The following is a 23,684-nucleotide window of genomic DNA, read 5'->3' as shown; positions in this document are numbered from 1 at the left end:
CTGAAGAAAATGAAAATATAGATGCCAGATGAGTTCAAATTACCTCAAATCATACAATATACACCTAAAGACAAAAATAACAATCTAGTCTTCCCTCCCCACAGTTCCTAGTTTTTCCATCAAGGTGCTTTACAGACCTTCTTCCTCGCCCTCAGTAGAAACTTCATGATGATTCTGTATCCCATAACTATTTCTTCTCAGTGATTTTCTTCGCCTTTTTACTCTTGAATACATATCCATATTTTCCTTTAAAATAAAGAAATTTGTCAAATATTAACCTAGCATTTATTCTGTTATAAATAGCACTCAATAAATTAATCATGACTGTTCAATACAATTTACTGAGCATCTACTTGTGAGTCACAAATTCATGAAAAAAAGCTTCCTAAATTCAACAAGTATAAAGAGAATATAAAGTATAAAGAAAGTATAAAGAAGAAGGAGAAACAATACGAGTCAGGATATGACTTAGTTCATAGAGTTGTTAAATATATACATGGCCTCAGATTCAACCCCATGCATGGGGCTTTTTCTTTTTCTCTATTTTTTTTATAAATGGGAGAAGGAAAAAAATAAACAGAGAAGAAAATGGGGCATAAGAAAAGGAAGTTGGGGTGAGGGGTTTGAAGAGGCAGCAGCAGGAGCAGCAAGAGCCAGCAGAGAAAAAGCAGTAAAATCCCCAATAAGCCTGAGAGGTCTGACCCCTCACATGCACACACATGCACAATGCCCTGAGTTCCATCTTCAGCACTCCATAAACCAGGCATGACAGCACATGAAGAGATCAGAAGTTCAAGGTCATCTTTGCTAACACACCAGGAGAGGAGAAAAGAGGTGGAGAGGGGAGAGGAGGGGAAAGGAAAAGAGAAGAAAAAGGGAGGATATGGGAGAAGAGGGGAATGGAGGCCTACAGTTGGGTTCCTAATTCTTTGCAAGTATAAAGAAAACTACTTTGGGGGCTGTAGAGATGGCTTAGCAGCTAAGAACTGTTACTCTTCCTCCAGAGAGCACAAGTCGGCTTCTCAGCATTCACTTCAGGGGATTCACAATGGTGACCCCAGCACCAGAGGACCCACTCATGCAGACCTACACATATGCGTAAATAAAAACTAAAAAGACAACTACAAGAGGAAAGAAAATACTTGCAAAGGTTATATATACTAATGTACTCACAAATTCTGTGTCTGTCCACATTCGAAGCCTTTCTACTTCTCCTGATCGACGATTTCGCCGGATATTAATATTATCCATTTCTTGTAATACAGCTTCAGCAGTACTATAATAATATAATAGAGAGTTTAGACAATAGTGGGCACATATATCATATCAGACACTTTAAAGGGCTCAATAAACCAGTACTAAATTATCTCTTGATATGTAACTATGTATAATATCTCAATTGAATAATTTCATAACCAGAATTCATCAAAACACAATTCCTAATTTATAAACAAGATGGTCAGATGACGTGGTGCACACCTTTAACACAGCACACAGGAAGTAGAGTTAGATGGATCTCTGTGAGTTCAAGACCAGCCTGATTCACACAGTTCAAGGTCAGCTAGGACTAAAGAGTGAGATGTTGTATTAAAGGTGGAAGTGTTCTATTAGAAGACAACTTTCAACCCCCACATCTGGTAGCTCACAAACGTGTAACTCTAGCCCCAAGTGATCCAAAGCCCTCTTCTGATCTTGACTGGTATTGTATATATACATACAAACACAATACACATAAAAATAAAAAACTTTTAAGACTAGAAAGACGGCTCAGCGGTTAAGAGCACTGGATATTCATCCAGAGGTCCTGAGTTCAATTCTCAGCAGCCACACTGTAGCTCACAACCGTCTATAAGATCTGGTGCTCTTTTCTAGTGTGCAGGCAGAATACTGTATACATAATAAATAAATAACAAAACTCTAAAAAATACTTTTTATTTTTTTAAAAAAGTGAAAAAATATCTTAAACTTTTATATATTTATTAAACTCTTAAATTAAACTTTCATTTATAAGTCTCAAAATAAATATCTTTGTTTATTAAAACTTCAAAAGCCTTAATTTATTAAGGTTAAGAGCACTGGCTTCTCTTTCAGAGGTCCTGGGTTAAGTTCCCAGCACCACAACTGTCTGTGACTGCAGTTCCAGGGGATCTGATACCTCATACTAAAGCTCATAAAATGAAAAAGAAAGAAAGAAAACACCACCATAATATTATAGTAAACAACAAATAGATTCAGATTAACCACTGAGCAATCTCTCCAGCTCCTTCCTTTCTTCCTTTTTTCCAACAAGTCTCACTGTGTAGACCTGCTTGGCCTGAAACACACTATTTAGATAAGACTGGTCTTGAATTTAGTCATCCATTTGACTCTGCCTTTTAAATTAAATTAATTAATTTTATTAATTAAATAATTATTTTATAAATTAAAAAATATTAAGGCTTTTGAAGTTTTAATAAACAAAGATATTTATTTTGAGACTTATAAATGAAAGTTTAATTTAAGTTTAATACTAAGGGGGGGAAATGAATCTTTTAATATAATGTTGTTAACAACAACAAAAAAAAACAGAAACAAGGATATGATTTAATTTTGATATGTGGTACTTATCCAGAAAATTCTGTTTCTTTTAATTTTCCAATTTCATGCTGTACAGATTCTTGTAGCATAACCTAATGATTCCCCTGGATTTCCTCTTTGTCTGTTGTTATGTCCCCCCTTTTCATTTATAATTTTGTTAATTTTATAATTTTGTTAATTCTCTCCCTGCCTTTTGATTAGTTTAGATAAGGGTTTGTCTATCTTTTGATTTTCTCAAAGAATCAGCTCTTTGTTTCACTGATTACTTATATTGTTTTCTTTGTTTCTATTGTATTGATTTCAGTTCTCAATTTGATTATTTCCTGTCATCTACTCCTAGATGATTCTGTTTCTTTTTTGTTCTAATTTTCAGGTATGCTGTTAAGTAGCTAGTGTGAGATTTCTCCACTTTCTCTATGTAGCATTATTTATAATAGTCAGAACCTGGAAACAACCTAGATAGATGCCCCTCATCCAAAAAATGGATAAGAAAATGTGGTACATTTAGAGTATTACTCAGCAGTAAAAAATAATAACATCTTGGCCGGGCGGTGGTGGCGCACGCCTTTAATCCCAGCACTCGGGAGGCAGAGGCAGGCGGATCTCTGTGAGTTCGAGACCAGCCTGGTCTACAAGAGCTAGTTCCAGGACAGGCTCCAAAGCTACAGAGAAACCCTGTCTTGAAAAAACCAAAAAAAAAAAAAAATAATAATAATAACATCTTGAAATTTGCATGCAAATAGACAGAACAAATAAAATCCTGAGCCGGGCAGTGGTGGCGTACGCCTTTAATCCCAGCACTCGGGAGGCAGAGGCAGGCAGATCTCTGTGAGTTCGAAACCAGCCTGGTCTACAAGAGCTAGCTCCAGAACAGGCTCTAAAGCTGCAGAGACACCCTGTCTCAAAAAACCAAAAAATAAAAATTAAAAAAAATCTTGAGTGAGGTAACCTAGACTCAGAAAGATGAGCATGGTACATATTCACTCATAAGTGGATACTAGCTGTAAAGCAAAGGATAATGAGCCTATAGTCCATGACCCCAGAGAAGCAAAGCAACAAGGATCCTTGAACCCTAAGAGAAGCATATATAGATCCACCTGGGAAAGGGAAATAGACAAGGTCTCCTGAGGAAATTAGGAGCATGGGGAGGAGGGGAGAACTTGAGGGAAAGGAATAGTCAAGATGGAGGAACAGATATTTTTATTTAATGGTTTTGGTTTTTCAAGGCAGGCTTTCTCTGTACCTTTTTAGAGCCTTGCTTTGTAGACCAGGCTGAACTCAAAATCACAAAGATCTCCCTGCTTCTGCCTCCCGAGTGCTGGGATTAAAGGAGTGAGCCACCAAAGTCCACTGAACAGATATTTTTAAATTTAAGCAAAGCATTGATATCTTAAAAAAAAAAATCCAGAATAATATCTTAGAAACTTTTATTTAGCTTTTTTTTTTTTTTTTTGCTTTATTAAGTTTTCTTAGGCAGGTTTCACAACATAGCCCAGAGTTGCCTAGACCGTGCTATGTAGTCCAAACTAGCCTTGATCTTGAGATCTTCCTGGGATTTTGGTGGTGGTGGTGGTGGTTTTTGTTTTTCAAGACAGGGTTTCTCTGTATCAGTCTTTGCTGTCCTGGTACATACTTTGTAGACCAGGCTGACCTTCAACTCAGAAATCCATCCACCTGTCTCTGCCTCCAGAGTCCTAGGATTAAAGGCATGTGCCATGCTTTGAGATCTTCTTGACTAAGCCTCCTGCAACACTACATCTGGCTGTTTTATGCTTCTAACAAACACTTCTATAACATTTAACATGTGACTAGATCTTGCTCTATGGCACTAACTTAGACCCAAATTTGGCATTAAGCCCTCTCTCTAGTTCATTGTAAGATACTGTAAAGCCAAGGAAAATTTTATATTTCTTGATTATATTTCAGTGTTCTAGTACTGAGAACTTAATCTCCAATGCAAGAAGGGACAGGACATTAAAAGGTGATAAGGGAAGCTCAAGAGATGGCTCAGTATTTAAGAACACTAGTTAATTTTCCAGGAAGACCCAGATTTGATTTCTACCACCCACATGGTGGCATACAATTAGCCTTAACTCTAGTCCTAGGAGATCCAGCACGCTACTCTGGCCTCCAGAGGCACTGGACATACATACAGCATTTACATTCAGACAAGACACTAGTACACATAACATAATAAATGGTAATTAGAAGGTAGGTAGGTAAGTAGGTAGGTAGATAAGATAGATATCGATAGATAAGATAGACAGACAGATACATAGCAAGTACTAGGATAGGCTACACAGAGAGCTTCTGTCTCAAAAAAAAAGTTCATTGTTCTTAGCAACTAGGAAAATAAAAAAATCAAAACAACTTTGTGATTTCACCTTACCCCAGTCAGAATGGTAAAGACCAACAAAATAACCAGTAACAAATGCTGAAGGGGTATGAAAAAAAGAGAACTCTCTCTCATTACTGGTGGGATTGCAAAGTGGTATAGCAATTCAAAATATCACTGTGGAGAATTATCAAAAAAGCTAAAAATAAACCTATCATATGACCCAACTATACACTCCTTGGCATATGCCCAAAGGCCCTGGCAACCTACTCCACACACACTTGCTCAGCCATGTTTATTGCTGCTCTATTCACAACAGCAAGGAAATGTAAACAACCTATGTGCCCTTCAACAACTGAGGACCGGATAATAATGAAATAATATTCAATATATACATAATTGTATACATAATGAAATAATATTCAATTATAAATTAAATTTCTTGTCTTCATCTAGAAATATGACATTCTGTTATAGTAGCAGAAAAGGGACTAAAGCAGTACACAATGTCTAATGAAAATAGTTTCTTTCATGGGTTTGATTAGCGAGGCATGGTGCCTCATTCACATAGATGCAGGCTCAACACCAATTTATTATCTTAGCAAAGAAAAGTTATCATTTACTACATATCAAAGAACTTAATATTGCTTGAAAGCCCAGCATGGTAGCACACATCTTTAATCCCAGCACTCAGGAGGCAGAGGCAGGCAGATCTCTGACTTCAAGGACAGCCTGGTCTACAGAGTGAGTTTCCAGGACAGCCAGGGCTACACAGGGAAACCTGTCTCAAAAAAAAAAAAAAGAAAGAAAAACAAAAATAATGATAATATTTAAATAAGTAATTATTAAAGAACTGTAACAGTTGCAATCAAATATAACTACTTTTCATTAACCAAAGAGTAATAGATAAAATTTTATCACAGCCAAGTGGTGATGGCATACCCCTTTAATACCAGCACTGGCTCTACACAGAGAAACCCTGTCTCAAAAAAATTCATAAAATTATATTAAATCCAATAGTCAGACAAAACTAGTTAATGGAAGTGGTTTTAAAAGATATGGTGGCACATGGCTGTGAATTCAGCAAACAGAAAGTTGAGGTAAATGCATCACTACATGGAAAGACCTTGTGCCCCATCACACCTCATTCCCACCCCCCCCCAAAAAAAAACAGGATCTAGGGAGATGGCTCAATATGCTAAACAACATGTAGACTTGAGTTCATGTAAATGAGAATGGTACCCATATTAAAAAACAGGCAGGGGACGGGGACATGTGTGAACAGGGAGGTGAACAAAGGGAGATTACCTGGAGCCAACAACCAGCCCATCTAGCCATTCGGTTTGCTCCAGGTTCAGTTAGAGACCCTATCTCAAAAATTACTGTGTAGAGGAAAACACTCTATGTCAATCTCTGATCTCCACTGACACACACACTTCCCCACACACATTCAAATAAATGTGCACACATACACATATACACAAAAAGTAGCTTAAAAATTAAATAAGTGAAATTGTTTAACATATAAACACTCGTACCTATTTACTAGTTGATCAAATAATAAACTCTGATTCACACTTTCAAATCTGTTTTTCCTGGACCGACAACTTTTTCTGACTTCCATGTCACCATTTATACATGAAAGGTCGCCATCTCCTTTCTTTTCCCCTCGATGGGGATGGCTTCTAAGGGCTGCAAGAAAGATATTTTCATTTCAAAGTGCACAGTACAGAAAAATAGAAAATAAAAAAAAATTAAAAAATTAAAAGACTACAAAAACTGAACATAACCTCTTAATTGGCTTTAATATTAAACAATCAAAATTCTCAAATTTAATTTTTTGCTATGAATGAAATCCAATCATTTCCAGCTACAAACTAAATATATTATTAAGCCATGACCTCAGTTCAATCCCCATTACCAAAAAAACTAATCAAAACAAAAGTAAATAGCTACACTTTTGTCCACTTTCATGCTTAACCTAACACTACTGAAAGAATTTCATTATTAACCAATCTCCTAGCAGGATACTCACACAAGCTACTATGTCCGTTTGGTAATGTAGCACCAGGCTGAGAAGTTAACCTGCAATACAAACATACTTAATATACAAATATATTTGTTTAGATAAGCAAGAAATGAATAATGCTGTAATTATTCATCTTAAAATTGCTAATTTATTATATTTCACAAAACAAGATTTTTTGCTTTGGTAACATCAATTAATAAAATATACTAGCTAAGAGACATTTCATTATTTCAAGAAAAACTTCAATACCAAATTATAAACTGAATTAACTTTGTGGTCAACTGTACCAATTCAAATCCTATTAAAAGATTAAGGCTAAGCAGCATAAATTTAACCAAGACCATAAGGAGTCATGGCAACAGACAACTATAGTCTTCATTGAGAAAATAAATTCCTAGCTATGACAAATATATTCAAACAAACTGTAAGAGAGGAAAAACATACTTAGATATCAAAAACATTTAATTTTTTTTCAAACTATGATGCATATTTAATCTATTTTTAAAGCACAACCACACGCACATACACAAAGACCTATTCCCTCTTCTCTCTGGAAAACAAACAAAAAGTCTGTCTTAATAAAGAATAAAATTTCTTGTTTGGCACCTTTGTACCCCATATACATGATACTCCAGGCATATGGATGTGCATATAAAGCCACGGATGTAGTACAAGTATTCTAACATGTTGCTGTTGCACAATGCTTTTCTGGAATGCTTCAAAATCATTCTCAAACTCAACTTAGAGCCGCAAAAGAATCACTTTGATTACCTCATAAGTATACTTTGGCTTTGGCCCCAACATAACACTAACTCAGTTTATTTGCAAATTATCGGTTTATTAACAGGTCTTGATGCCAAATAAATTTTGGATGGATGTAACTACAAATGATTAAAATTTTACATCATTATAAATTATTCACAACCAAAAGAGGCAATTCTAAAATCACCCCCCCCAAAAAAGGGTAAAACTTTGCTGAACAACAAACATCACTGGGAGAAAAAAAACAGTGAGGTTCAGTTCTCCTCTAAAGGAGACAGGACTTACTCTGATCTTATTTTGTTGTTAACAAAAAACCTGCTTTTAAGAAAAAGGGCTGGGGATGTGTTCAATTCTTAGTATTGCATAACACTCACCCCCATCCAAAACCCAAGAACCACAACATCAGCAGGAGGTGGAAGCAAAAGAAAAACAAACTTTTCAAGCAACCCAACAGTAATCCTGACAGTGATAATCACTGCATCACTTCTTTTTATAGAGAAGGGCTGGGCATAGTAGTGCACTTTGGGGACCAGCTTCTGAGCGTTACAAGAAGCAGGAAGATCCAGAGTTCAAGCGCAGTCTCAAGACATAACGAGTTCTAGGCTAGCCTAGGCTATATGAGACTCTGTAACCAAAATAATAACAGGTGGTGGTGGTGCCTGCTTTATCAAGATCTTTGTGAGTTCAAGACTAGCCTGGTCTACAGAGTGAGTTCCAGGACAGCTAGGACTTTTACACAGAGAAACTCTGTCATAAAGAAGTAAATAAATAAGTAAGCAAGCCAGTGAAATGGCTTCATGCATAAAAATCTTTCCCATCAACCTAATAACCTAAGTTTGATCCCCAAGATCTACATGATGGATGAAGAGAACAGATTCCTGCAAGTTGCCCTTTAAGCTCCACATGCCCACTATAGTGCACTTGTGCACATACATATATGCATAAATTAAACAAATTAAATGTTTAAAATAGGACTAAAAAGAAACTAATAATTATAAATATACATGTACATTCAAGACCCATCAAAATCCCAATTCTTTTCATAATAATAGTTTCTGGTACCTGCTATACATGTCTCTATAAAATAAATACATTTTAGATATTTGGAAAAATGAAATTACAGAAAGTTTAAAATAAGTCTAATATCTGGGAGCTGGAGAGATGGCTAAGAGATTAAGAACACTGACTGCTCTTTCAGAGGTCCTGAGTTCAATTCCCAGCAACCACATGGTAGCTCACAACCATCTGTAATGAGATCCGGTGCCCTCTTCTGGCCCGCAGGCTTAACATGCAGACAGAACATTGTATGCATAATAAATGAATACTAAAAAAATTAAAAGTTTGATATCAATTATAAATATGAGTATTTAAAAGAAACTTCCAGTTTAAAGAAAATTAACACCAATATCAGCTCTGAATCACAACAAATAGGAAGGAAGGAAGGAAGGAAGGAAGGAAGGAAGGAAGGAAGGAAGGAAGGAAGGAAGGAATTCTCCCTTCTCACCTGGCCTGACCAGTTGGTATATTCCATTCCTCTCGCTGACCAGTACTTCGTGATTTTGATTTGTCTTTGCAAACAGAATCCGGCTGTTTCAAAGTGCGTTTGGCTGGAGGGGATACGTGGCTATCACTTAAGCTACCATCAACTTCAGTTTTCTGAAAGGCAGCAATAAAAATGTATTTATTATTCCTACCAAGGTTAATATTCTTGGAGAATGTTTTTTGTTTTAATTTATATGGAGAGAATTTTAACCAGACTGGTAACAATGTCTCAAAAATTAAAAAGAAAAAGCTTATGACTGCTTGGAGTGTGTAATTATTTCTGTGACATCCCTCAGACAGGCCTACATACTCCAGAACAAAAATCCTAAAGCAAGGACACTTTACTATTATGGAACCTTCCCTTTTAGGAAATCATAACACAGAGCCAATCCATTCAAATTATACCAAGTTCCTCCACAACACCTCTTTCAAGTTCAAGATCCTATCCAGGAGCACACTGCACATCAGATCTCCTCTTCTTTCACTTTGTGGCAAAGCATGTCTTTAATTCTCTTTAACAACCTTGACTAAAAGAATACAGAGTATGGGCTGGAGGTCCTGAGTTCAATTCCCAATAATCACATGATGGCTCACAACCATCTATTATGAGATCTGAAGCCCTCTTCTGTGATGCAGACAGAACATTGTATACATAATAAATAAATAAAATCTTTAAAAAAAGAATACAGAGTTTAACAGGGCATGGTAGTGCACACCTTTAATTCCAATGTGAGGCAGAGGCAGGCTCATCTCTCTGATGAGGCCAGCCTGGTCTACAGATGAATTCCAGGACAGCCAGGACTACACAGAGAAACCCTGTCTTCAAAAACCACACCTATAATACTACCTCCAAGGCTAAGCAAAAGGATTAACTCAAATGTGAAAACAGCCAGAACTACACAGTTAAGTTCTAGAACTAAACGACAGTGAGACCCTATCTCCAAAAACCACAAGAAATAAAGGGGAAGGGTATGGAGATGGAGAAGAAAAGGAAAGGGCAGATAACACCTTTCATTTGCTAAGCCAACCCTCCAGTCCGGGTCTAGGTTATTCTCATAATCAATATGAGTGAGGCCACACATTTTAGAAGGAATTTTATGGACACTATGCTGTACACACTACATTCTCCTTCCCCAATCACTTGACCATAATCACCAGGGAAAGCTGGTGTCTGACATTTTCCCTATCTCTTTTACTACATAATAGTCTGAAAACTTACCAATATCCTGAATCTGAAGCAAACATACTCCAAAACCTCATTATACAGTGGTTTATTATTATTATTATTATTATTATTATTATTATTATTATTATTATTATTTAGACAGGGTTTCTCTGTACAGCCTTGGCTGTCCTGGAGCTCTCTCTGTAGACCAGACTGGCCTCAAACACAGAGATCTGCCTGCCTCTGCTCCTGAGTGCTGGGATTAAAGGTGTGTGCCATTACCACCTGGTCTAACAGTGACTCCTGCCTACCCTTGTCACTCTTTCTACATTTTTAGTTGGCAGTCTGCCTTAAGAGAAAATGTCCTCCTTTCCCACTAATTTACTCATTCCTATCAAGTGTAGACTCATAGATTCTCGATACTGCAAATCATAACACTTTACTCTTATTTTGTTGCTCAAATTATGTAACATTTGGCTAATGGGAACCCTTAAAAAGTGATTCCTGTATCTTTTGACACACCCCATCATTATGAATACTTTTTTATAGAATTATCAGGATTTTTTACCCTCCCTTCCTGGTTCTATAAATAGTCATTTCTGTAAGGAACCCTGGTTCCTTTTGGTAAAAGATGGTATTTAGAAACCAAGAACTAGGTAATAAGTGCACTTGCTGTTATTGGAGTTTCACTGCTAGTGAGCCCTCTCAGAAAAAAGAACCACAAACATCAATCACAAATATATACATATCTATTTTTAAAACAGAATATAAATAAAAAGACATGGCCTTATCCCAACACTCCTAATTCCTATCCCACATCTTAATCCTGCCCTGTCTTTTACTCTTCTACATTTCTAAACCTGGCTTCCATTATTATCAATACATTTATTTAACCAGGCATGGTGCCTCATTACTTGTAATCCCAAAACCTAGGAAACTCAAACAGAAGGATTTCAAGAGTTCAGTCCAAGCCGCCCCCCCCCACATATATATGTGTGTATTCACATATAACATATATGTTTTGTTTTGTTTTGTTTTGTTTTGCAGAAAAGCAGGGAGAGCAACAGCAGCTAGACACACACCTTCACTCCCAGCATTTGGAAGGTGGAGCCAGGAGGAGTTCAAGGTTAGCCTCCTCTGCTAAGTGAGATCCAGTCTAAACAACAAAAATGGCCCTGGGTTTGATCTGCAGTACCACAAAACATGGAAAAGATATCATGTCATTCGAGATAAGTATTTCAAAAGCATATAACAGGCAGCAATATGCCTAATATAAAAATATTTAAGAATATTTTTATTCAGGCACAGGAGACTGAGGTAGGGAGCTGCTTAAAGGGTCAAGGGCAGCCTGGGAAACAGGAAGACTCTGTAACAAGGAAATTACAATCCCTTAGAAAATATAATCATTTCCTTTTATGCTATACATTTTTAAAATGCACAAAAATTATCCAGTTCATAAATATACATCTTTATGTTTTTCCAAAGCAAGATATCTGTATTATACTAGAGAAAATATAGTTACTAGGAGCTAAGAATACAGTTCAGTGGTAGTGCTTAGTATCCATGAATTACAAAAAAAAAGAAGAGGAGAAGGAGGAGGAGGGGGAAGAGGAAGAAGAGAAGGAAGAAGAGGAGGAGGAGGAGGAGGAGGAGAAAGTTACTAGAAAATACATGATTAAAGGTGCCCATATACATCCTAAAGACAACCATTTAATAGAAAAAATTCCCTAGAACCAAGCCAGCTTCAAAATCACAGAGATCTGTCTGCCATTGCCATCCAGGGCTGGATTCACTGTATGTGCCACCTGCCTGGATGCTTCGAACTTTTTCTTTTAAAAAGAAATGTTAAGTTCTTTTTCAACATTTCTTCTCACCCTTTTCTCCCTCCAAACCATCCCATATACCCCTCCCTGCTTTCCTTAACATTCATGGCCTCTTTTTTCATTAGTCGTTATTGAATACATAATGTATATGTATATACAAATATAATATAGTCCTAAATACTACTGATCTACTCAGTCCCTATAATGTTACTTGTATTGTTTTCAGGGCTGATATTTGACATTGGACAACCAATTGGTATGCTCTTCCCTAGAGAAGACCGCCCCTCCGGCTTCCCACTTTCCTCCATTGTGTATAGTTCCTTGTGAAGGCTTGAGGCTTCTTTGGTTTTTCCCAGCCCAGTTTTGTATATCCAGTGGTGTCATCCTTATTCAGTTCATGTTTGGGCAGTCATCTGGTGAGACCTTACGGGTATAACTTCTGACACTAGAAGACACAATTTCACAGCAACAACCTGTAGCCTCTATTCTACAATGTTCCCTGAGCCTTGGGTGCAGGAGTATTTTCTGGAAGAGTATTTTCTAGAAGTATCCATTGGGACTGGGTTCCACAACTGTACATTTCAATTGGTTGTGGTTTTCTGTAGTGGTCTCCATCTATTGTTTGTGAACTGTTTTCTAAGGACACAAGTACTAATGCAGACAACACAAAGAGAAAAGTAATTACAAACTCAGAGGAACCAGGCATGGTAACACATGCCTTAAATCCCAGCAGCAGGAAAATCACAAATTCAAAGCTAGTCTGGGCTGCAATGTGAGACATTGTCTCAAAAGAGAATGTTATTTTTAAATTGTGCGGTTCCCTAGGCTCTTGCTTTCTCTAGCCCCATCCCTCAGCAGAGTAAAGACTAAGGTTCAGAGATAAATTAACTAACTAGTCCAAGATTATCTGGTTAACAAATTATCAAAAGAAAGAAAAAAGAAAAAGACTTAGGAGCCAGTAATGATAGTGAAGACAGATCTCTGTGAGTTTGAGGCCAACCTGGTCTACAAAATGAGTGTCAGGCCAGCCAGGGCTATATGGCAAAATGTTGCCTCAAAAGCAAACTCAAAATGAAAGAAAGATCTTTTAAAAAAGTAAGAAAGGAAGGAAAAAAGAAAGGGAGGGAGGGAAGGAGGGAGGGAGGGCAGGCTTGAACTCACAGAGATCCGCCTACCTCTGCTTCCTGAGTGCTGGGATTAAAGGTGTGCATCACCACCACCCAGTTTAAAATCCTTTTTTTCCCACTAAATCTTCCTGAAAAAAATCTAACCTAAGTTATTATGTCTTCCTAATGTGTATATTTATATGTCATTATTTCACAAGTTTATCTGACAAAGGTCTTTATCTGCTAGTACTAAAGTGGTCCCAAACAAGCACTGTATAATAAGAAACTGAACATACCAAAAAAAAAAAAAAAAAAAAGGAAATTTTCTAAGGTCTAGTAATTTTTAAGTAATCTGCCCATATACTTTTCTAAATCAATAAGTGAGTTTTTATATTTGCTATTGACCATTCTCGTATCCTAGTGACCCTTTTAGTTTTAACATTAAGAAGTTTTGGGCTCAGTGTGGTGGCACATGGCTTTAATGCCAGCACTTTGGAGGCAAAAGCAGGGGGAAGGGGAAGCTGTAGAAGGTATGTCCTATATGAGAGAATAAATAAAAATAAAAAAGAAAGAAAAGATCATTTACACTTAAAAAGAAGAAGCAAGGAATACTAGTTTTGGACCAGGCTTGGTAGAACATGGCTTTAATCCCAGCTACACAGAAAAGAAAAAAAAAAGTATCAAACTTCTCAAACTGCTGTTCAAATACCACCTGCATAAGAACTTACCTGTATTAGTCATCATATAATATAACCTGCTGAACTAGAATCTCTGGAGGTGGAGTGAGCCTAACAAGAGTCTCTAAATGATGCTTAGTATGTAGAAGTTTAAGGCCCTCAGGTAAATAACACAGTCCAAGTATCATCTGAGGCACATCATCCAAACTGATATATTCATATACCTGTGTATTCACTTTTTACTGTGAGAGGGTTTCAACATGGACATAACAAACACCAGACCGCAACATAAAAAATATTACAAAAGACTCCCTCCTTGCAAAAGAATCTAAGGATTTCGGTAATATAAATAATCAGATGTAAATAGGTACAAAATAATTACTCTAACACCATTTAATTAACTTCAAGGTTTGGGAAAGCTTTTTATCTACAAAACTGATACTAACAATTTACTTTTAATAGGTTGATCATAATATTCAACCTTAGCTTTTTCATCTTCAAAGCATTTTACTAATTATAACCTAACCCTTTGAGGGTAGGTGTTACTAGCTTCATGACAAAGATGTTTCAGAGAGATTATGCAATCTACACACACCATTTAGCAATCTGTCAGAGTAATTAAAATACATGAGTAGGAAAAATTTGAGGCTAAGAAAATAAAATCAATAACAAACATTTATTGAAAACCTACTATGTAAAGAAGATATTAAGAGAAGGAGTGAAAAAGACTTGCTTGAAAGCAACACAATTCATCAGGCTAATAAAGAGTCACAATAATGTTATAAATACTATAATAATAAGCACAAAATTCTTAGAAAAAATGCAAATCCAGAAATAATAACTATTAATAGAGACAAAGGTCCTACAGTTAGATCATAAAGTCTGTAGGTATGAACAGTCTTTTCAATTTCCTTAATAAAACCACCTTGGGGGGACGCCTAGGCTAGAAGTATTCCAGGCCTCATTAGAAAGCTCAAAGCAGCTGATCTTTTCTTTCTTTTATTTGTAAAAAGAATGCACAGAGGTAGCAGTTACCATGACTGCAGAAAACAAAACTTGGACTGCTCTTTATTTACTTGAGGCCAGTGTTGACTACCAAGTCCTGAAACTACAAGCATACAAAATGTCCTGAATATTCCTCAAAGATCCCGAAAGCAACACTTACTATACTGTTTCTAAACTATCATTATAAAATATATGTAAGCACAAAAAAGGCATGTGAGTAAAAGCTGGCTAGGAGTTACAGAAAAATAAAAACAGTCTACAATACTTAAATATGCCTCTTTCAAACAAAATTTTCTGGATGAAAATTTTTGTTTTTAACCTGAAAATTTTACATTACCTGAAAATGACAAAGAGGCCTGAGATTATAGCTCAGGAATATCATGACCCAAGGCTCTGAGGATGAAATTAAAGAACAGTGGGCAGTGGGAACAGATGCTACACGTATACCATGGAGAAAAAGACCAGACTTAGATGTTAGCCTCAACCCCACACTGCAGCACCACCACTGTGAATCTGAAACTGTATTGTTAAAAGAATAAGGGACAGTGGACATGATCTCAAATACAGATACTGGTAGCTCTTTATCTTCACTGATTCATTCCTCCCACACCATTTATTAAGGACCTATTCATGTATGATATACTAAAGATTATAAGTGATGTGCTAGCTCCTACCTTTCAAGTTAAAACCTAGTTCCTAAAATCCAATGTACATGTAAAAACTTACATGCTAAGACTATTGCACAGTAGGGACAATTTTACTTAGTCTCTTTGTAGGGCAAGTCTATAAAAATTAAAATACAGACCTAGTAAGGCATCTCTCAGCATGAAAAGCTACTTGCTTCCTAAGCCTGGCAACCTGAATTTAATCCCCAGGATCCAAATGGAGATGAAAGGAGAATGGACTACACAAAGTTGTCTTCTGAACTCCATATGCACACTGTGGCAGATGTGTCCTATGCATACACCACACACACACACACACACACACACCATGCACCCATACACACACAATTATAAATAAAAATTTTAACTAAAATACAAACAACTCTAACCCCAGTGATTTTACTTGCCCCAAAAGAGAAGAAAGACATGATAGCACATACCTATATCCCAGCAAGAGAGAGGAGACAGCAGAATCACCTTCAGTTCAAGGACAGCCTCCTCTACCAAAATTCCAGAATGACCAAGGCTATATAGCAAGACCCAGTCTCAAGAAAGGAGAGGGAGACAGAGCAAACATCCAGGTCCAAGAAGCTGTGGGGTACACATTCTTGAATGCAGAAGCTAATAAATACAGCCTGGTCTTGAGCTGGGTGAAGTTGTAGGCTCCAGAAAACTGCTGGTCCTGACCAAGTGTCCCCAGGATTTCTATGTTGGTCACTCCCCTGACATCATTTCCCTAGAGAGTGCTTAGGGGTAGCCAAGAGACTGTTAGCCAGTCTTTCTAGTAACTGCTCCAAGTGGAGTCACAACAGGTCAATCTCAGCCTATACTATGTCAAAACAGGGCTGTGGGGGACATCCACTATTCCAGGTTCACCTATAGTCCCAGAAGACAGGTACTAAAGAGTTACTTGTGGTCTCTCTCTCTCTCTCTCTCTCTCTCTCTCTCTCTCTCACACACACACACACACACACACACACACACACACAGAGAGAGAGAGAGAGAGAGAGAGAGAGAGAGAGAGAGAGAGAGAGAGAGAGAGAGAGAATCAACTAATCTTGACCTTTCCCAATCTATCTTGACCTTGTGTCCTGGGCCACATCCCTACCAAACCAAACAGGGACTTCATGGATGACTTCTTCCCAGCTACAAAGCCCCCTGCTTCAACAAACTCCCAGCTCTACTTAAACTGGACACAGTGAGATCCCTCTGTCCCTACTGGATCTCAGATGTTACATCTGTCCTTGTCCAGTAAAGCTCGCCCTATGTTCAACACCTCTCTCTAGTCTACACATAAGGGACAGTCCAAGAAAGGTGGTAGCAGGCTTGCCCATAAATTAAAGCAGGCAGAGGAGGCTCAGAGACACAGAAGAAATTTCTCATATTATTAAAAAAAATTCAAAGAGTCAGGGAGAGAGAAAAGGAAGGTCTTCTCTTTTGTTGCTGTTGTTTTTGAGACTCACTCTGTAGCCCAGGCTACCCTGAAACTCACTTTATAGCCTGGGTTAGCCTCAAACTTAATAACCAGGCATAGCCGGGCGGTGGTGGCGCACGCCTTTAATCCCAGCACTCGGGAGGCAGAGGCAGGTGGATCTCTGAGTTCGAGGCCAGCCTGGTCTACAAGAGCTAGTTCCAGGACAGGCTCTAGAAACTACAGGGAGACCCTGTCTCGAAAAAACAAAAAAAAAAAAAAAAAAAAAAAAAAAAACCAGTCACCCTTCCCTCAGCTTCTCAAGTGCTAGGATTACAGGAGAAAGCTATCACACTAAACTTTCTGCTAGATTACTTTGTGATGTTACAAACACAGACCTTACTGGGAACCGTACAGCAAGACTGCCCAAAGTTCCAGGCCAGTCTAGGCTATGTAGGACCTGTGTCAAAAATACAAAAATAAAAAGTTATTCTTGAAAGATATAAAAGGGGGATTTTTTTTTTGGTTTTTCAAGATAGGGTTTCTCTGTAGCTTTGGAACCTATCCTGAAACTAGCTCTTGTAGACCAGGCTGGCCTCGAACTCACAAAGATCCGCCTGCTTCTGCCTCCTGAGTGCTGGGATTAAAGGCATGCGTCACCACCGCCCAGCTATAAAAAGGGAATTTAATGGAAAAATAAGCTAGATGAGATGGCACAAACTTACAATTCCAGCAGAAGACAGAATGATGTAGGTTTGTCTTCTATCTGATGGTTTCATTGGTTAATTAATAAAGAAACTGTTTGGCCTGGTAGATTACAACATCGATGGGTGGAGTAGACAGAACAGAATGCTGGGAAGAAGGGAAGTGAGGCTGATGCCTCAGGCTATCGTCATGACTCTCCTCTCTGAGACAGATGCAATGGAACCAGCCGCCAGGTCAGACATGCTGAATCTTTCTGGGTAAGACACCACTTGTGGTCCTACATAGATTATTAGAAATGGGTTAAGCAAGATGTGAGAATTAGATAATAAGAGGCTGAAACTAATGGGCCAGGCAGTATTTAAATGAATACAATTTGTGTGTTGTTATTTCGGGGCATAAGCTAGCCATGCAGTCGGGAGCAGGGTGGGAATGCAGCCTGTTCGCTCCCATCACTACAACAGAAGCAAGACAATTGGGGTGAGTTTGACTCTAATTCAGTGGTTCTCAACCTGTGGGCCACGACAACTCTGGCACACCTCTATTCCCCCAAAATATTTACATTATGATTCATAACATTAGCACAATTACAACTATGAAGTAGTAACAAAAATAATTTTACAGTTGGGGGTCATCATAACATGTGGAACTGTACTAAAAGGTGGAAGTATTTGGAAGGTTGAGAACCACTGATCTAACCTGTACCATGAAAACTAGTTTCAATTTATTTTAAAAAAAATTGTTGGAACAGTTGAAGTTTTAGGTAGATTTTATTTGTTTGTTTTTGGTTTTTGATAGACAAGGTTTCTCTGTGTAACAGCCCTGGCTGTCCTGGAACTCATTCTGTAGACCAGGTTGGCCTCGAACTCAGAAATCTGCCTGCCTCTGCCTCTCCAATGTTGGGATTAAAATAATTAAATTTTTAATTATTAATCATATGTATATATGTTTATGGAGGTGGGGGTATTTACAGATGACCAAGGAGACCAGAAGACAGCATCAGATCAGATCCACTGGAACTGAAGTTACAGGTGCTTGTAAGCCACCAGAATGTAGGTGTTGGGGACCAGACTTGGTTCTGAGAAGAGCAGCAAGCACTCTTATCCATTAGGCCATCTTTCCAGCCCCATAGATGGAATCTTAATTGGGGACACATCTTTGTGCCAGTCAGCTCAGGATAAATCCTGAGGAGCACTTGGGCCTGGGTTCAAGATTAGCTTTACTAACACAGTGAGACTTCCTCTAGGGTTGGAGATGGCTCAGTGGTTAAGGTAAGTTGCTGAATTTGGTGGTAGTGGTACACACAATCCCAGCAATAAAGGAGCAGAAGCAAGTAGATCTCTGAGTTCATGACCAGCCTAGTCTAAAAAGAGTTCCAGGATAACCAGGGCTACACAGTGAAACCTTATCTCAAAAAAACAACAAAAAGAGAAAAAAAAAAACTATGAAACTGTCATCTAAGAGGTGGTCCATTCTCCTTCTTAGATGAATTATTATGGTGTTAATTCTCTATAAAAGTTATCTACAAATTTTCAGTAGGGCTTACCGGGAGGGCAGGATCTAATATGCCCAAGCTAGCCACTCTCCTGTCCTTACCCTGGAGCACTGGGATGACATGTGTACACCAGCATAACAAGCTCTAGGCACGTCTTTTAAGAAACCCTATAACCTCTAGCTAAAAATTAACCCCCAAAATGGCAAGTCAACTTGCAAAAATTAAAAAGTACTTAGGTTTTAGAATATTAACATGCCTCAGAATTTAAAACAGGGCTGGGACTGGAGAGATGGCTCAATACTTGTTACTCTTGCAAAGGATTCAGAATTATTTCCCAGCACCCCACACAAAGGCTCAGACCATCAGTAACTCCAGTTCCAGGGTACTCAATGACCTCCCCCTCAACCCTCACAGGCACCAGGCACACAAACAAGCAAACACTCATTCAAATTAAAAAAAATTAAGTTCTTTTTTAAATATAAAAACGATAGCAGCTGAGTGGTGGTGGCGCACGCCTTTAATCACAGCATTTGGGAGGCAGAAGTGGGTGGATCTCTGTGAGTTCAATGCCAGCCTGGTCTACAAAGCAAGTTCCAGGACAGCCAACAGCCAAGACTACACAAAAAAACCCTTCTGGGACAGGCGGTGGTGGGGCACGCCTTTAATCCCAGCACTCGGGAGGCAGAGACAGGCGGATTTCTGTGAGTTCGAGACCAGCCTGGTCTACAAGAGCTAGCTCCAGGACAGGCTCTAAAGCTGCAGAGAAACCCTGTCTCGAAAAACCAAAAAAAAAAAAAAAAAAAACCCTTCTGGAAAAACCAAAATAAATAAATAGACGGTCAGACAGACAGACAGACAAGATAGCTTGGATTGGTGGCTCACAGCTATAAATCCCAGAACTCAGAAGATAAGACAATACTAGCATTAATGTGAAGTCAGACTAGGCTACAGAGTGAGACAATGTCTTTGAAGAATGCAGCATCTATCTGTATTCTCAGGTACTTCAGAACTGAAATGGAAAGATCAATTGAGCCCAGGAATTTAGACAAGACCGCCAGACTCCATGTCAGAAAAAGAAAAACAGAAAGGGGGTTGGGGAGAGGATAAGAAAGTTAAACTATATGTGTATATGTAAGGTCAAAAATAAATAGTACCCCCATATCATGGAATAAAAAATTTTTAAAAATCACTGGGCTGGGCTGGACAAATAGTTCATTGGTAAGACTATTCACTGCAAAAACATGAGTACCTCAATTCAAATGTCTAGCACCCACATTAGAAACAAAAGTCAGGCCGGCGGTGGCAGGGTACACCTTTAATCCCAGCACTCAGGAGGCAGAGAAAGGCAGATCTCTGTGAGTTCGAGGACAAGTCTGGTCTACAAGAGCTAGTTCCAGAATAGGCTCCAAAGCTACAGAGAAACCCTATCTCGAATAAGCATACATACATACATACATACATACATACATAAAGTCAGGCATGATCATATATACCTGTAATTCCAGCACAGTGGTGGAAGGTGGGCGGCAGACACAGGAGGATTGCTGGAGCCTGCCTACCACCAACCTAGCCAAAAAACATTGAGTTCAGGTTCAGTGAGAAACCCTGTCTCAAAGAAAGAAGGTGGAGAGAGACAGAGGGATACACAATGTCCTCTTCTGACCTCATGTGTACACATGGGCATAGGTACCCATGCATGCATGTATGCTCGCTTGCTCTCTCTCACACACTCTCTCTCACACACACATACACACAATCAGTGATCTGGAATAGTTGGGAAAACAAGAAAAAAAAAGTCCAAAAACAAAAGCATAGGGGCTGGAGAGATGGCACAGCAGTTAGTCACTCTTCCAAAGAACCCAGGTCCAACTCCCAGTGCCAACACGGCAGTTCATATCTGTCCGTAACTCAGTTCCAGAGGATCTGGCATCCTCATACACATATATATGCAGGCAAAACCCGGATGTACATTTTAAAAAATAAATATTTAAAATTAAAAAAATAGAGGGGTATTAGGGCAAAAGATTTTAACTGACATTTTATAAGTGAAATCAAAATAAAATTTGGATGGATATAATGAGTGCTAAAAAAGCCAGAGGTTAAGGAAAGGCTAAATAATGTTAAAATAACTAAATGTCCACAGAAATGTGGGGATACAGCAACATTTATACACTACTCTTATACACAGAGACAAAAACAGAAAATCTGGAGTAACCATTTTTAAGTACATGCATATTCTACTCATTCCTGGGCTCTATCTCAAAGCTATTCCCATACCAAATTTACAAGAGGCGTTATATAAAGGTTTTAATTGCAGCAATATTAAAAGAGTCTATGTATTCACCATTTAGAGTGGATAGTTAAATGCAATGGATACACTCTACAAAGTAACAGACTGCAATTAGACAGTGGCTATATGTATCCACAACCACTCAGAGCCTGAAAATAAAGGGTTCAAAACTAAAAAGAGCTCTAAAACCAAATATTACTCATATAAACTCAAGTACATGCACATAAACCATGTCCAACTGAGTGTTGATGGCATTGATCCTTCTGGCACAAGTACAGGCTGTGATTGTGCAGGCAAGTAAGCACTGTCCTGAGCTAACAAGGGCATGTGGTCACCCTACCTAGATAAGTACTGTTTTCTGTAACCTAGAGAGACTAGTCTTTATTAAAAAGATAAATACCTCAGTATTTTGCTTTTAACTGTGCTAATGCCTTTCTAGCAGATCACCAATAAAATATTAACCACAAAAATACGTTAACTCCTAACAATGAACAGAAAAGATAATGAAACATATGTATGAAAATACTGTAATGAGGGGCTTGGGATGTAGCTCAGCAGAATGCTTGTCTAGCATGCATGAGACACTGGGTTTGATGCCCAGCACTGCATGAAATTAGATGTAGTGGTCCACACTGTAACCTCAGCAGCACTCCAAGTGAAAGTTATTGCCAGTTACATAGCAAAGCCCTAATGATACCTACTATTTTGTACGTTAAACTAAAAAAATAAAACAAAAATATAAGCCAGGCATGGTGGTGCATACCATTCATTCTCCCAGCACTCAGAAAGCAGACACAAGTGGATCTCTTCTGATCCAGTCTGGTTCATATTGTAAGATCCAGGCCAGCCAGGGCTCTATAGTGCGATTCTCTAAAATAACAACACTAGCAACAATAATAATATATTCTTTTATAATAATAATAATATATGCAATATTAGTAATATATTTTATAATAATAATATATATTCTATAAAGCTGGGTAGCACATTAGAGTTTTTCTCTCTAAGCACAGGCGTCTGTCAAATCTCTACAACAGTATTATTTCCTCACCTAAATCTAAATTTGACACAAAATGAAGTGTCAAAGGCTTTAAAGACCTAAAAGGAGACCAGAATGGATATAAAATTCTGACACAATGTTTAGGCAAATATAATTTTCAATGCTTTTGGCTCCATCCAAAACTCACACAGGGCCTGAGTGTAAAAGTGGTAGCTCTAAAGGCTGACAAATTACCCCAGTACATGCAGACAAGAAGACACCAAACTTAAAAGGATTAATTGTATTTTTATAGTGTGTATTTTTCTCTTTCCCACTAGGCTTTAAAAATTAAGAGGCTCAGACTTTGTGATATATCTATTTCATCCCAAGCACTGTGCTGGAGGCTGGGGACTCCAAAAGTCAAATGACATTCAAGTACAAGTACTGTACAACTCCAAGAAGGGCAACTCACGCAGCTCTATGCTGTGAATCAGATCTCAACTTGCAGAACATGTAAGGCAAGTTGATGTATGCTTACCATCCCAGCTTCAATGGGAAGCTGAGATAGAAATTACAAAAACAGCCTAAGCAACACAGAAAACCCTATCTTCTTTGACGCTACATCTCAACAACAAAGAACATGAAATTCCACTAAATGATTCAGTAGATAGAAACCAGAACTGTAATTGAAGTTTTAGCTACACCTTTGATTTCATCAGAACCAATTCATTTTGTTTTCTCATATGTCTACCACATATACATGTATAGTCTTTAATGTTTGAGCTAAATTTCATATGCCCTCTATTCTTAAAGCCTTGGCATCAGAGTTTCATAAAATGGGCCAACTCCTCAATATGCTACTCATTCATCCATCAGCAGATATTTATTGAGCATCTTGCTTATGTCAGATGTTGGAGTAGGTTCTAAAAAGAGGAATTAATGAAATTAAAGAAGAAATAAGATACAGTGTCTGCCCTCATGATGCTTACAGACAATTCACTCACAAATAGTCTAAGGGTACCAGGTACACTGTCTACAGCTACAACTACTCAGAGGGCTGAAGCAGTTCAAGACCAACCTAATTAACATACCAAGCTCTCTTCTCAAGTGGGAGACAACCT

The 23,684-nt window shown here is 38.0% G+C and overlaps 1 protein-coding gene across 3 annotated transcripts in view; it reads right to left on the bottom strand.

Annotated features, from left to right (window-relative positions):
- The window catches only part of Atad2b (ATPase family AAA domain containing 2B), a 131,768-nt gene that overhangs the window by 100,911 nt on the left and 7,173 nt on the right, over positions 1–23,684 (bottom strand). For all 3 annotated transcript variants that reach the window (XM_038319166.1, XM_038319168.1, XM_038319167.1), the window contains exons 2-6: positions 9,208–9,359; positions 6,948–6,997; positions 6,451–6,604; positions 1,174–1,276; positions 138–246 (exon numbers count right to left, since the gene is read on the bottom strand). In XM_038319166.1, the coding sequence (XP_038175094.1) occupies positions 138–246; positions 1,174–1,276; positions 6,451–6,604; positions 6,948–6,997; positions 9,208–9,359 (568 nt within the window). The remainder of the gene's footprint in view (positions 1–137; positions 247–1,173; positions 1,277–6,450; positions 6,605–6,947; positions 6,998–9,207; positions 9,360–23,684) is intronic.

This window comes from Arvicola amphibius, chromosome 2 (assembly GCF_903992535.2).
Source record: "Arvicola amphibius chromosome 2, mArvAmp1.2, whole genome shotgun sequence".
Classification (NCBI taxonomy): Eukaryota; Metazoa; Chordata; class Mammalia; order Rodentia; family Cricetidae; genus Arvicola; species Arvicola amphibius.
Note: the sequence above shows the minus strand (reverse complement) of the source record. Positions and strands in the feature narration are given on the sequence as shown.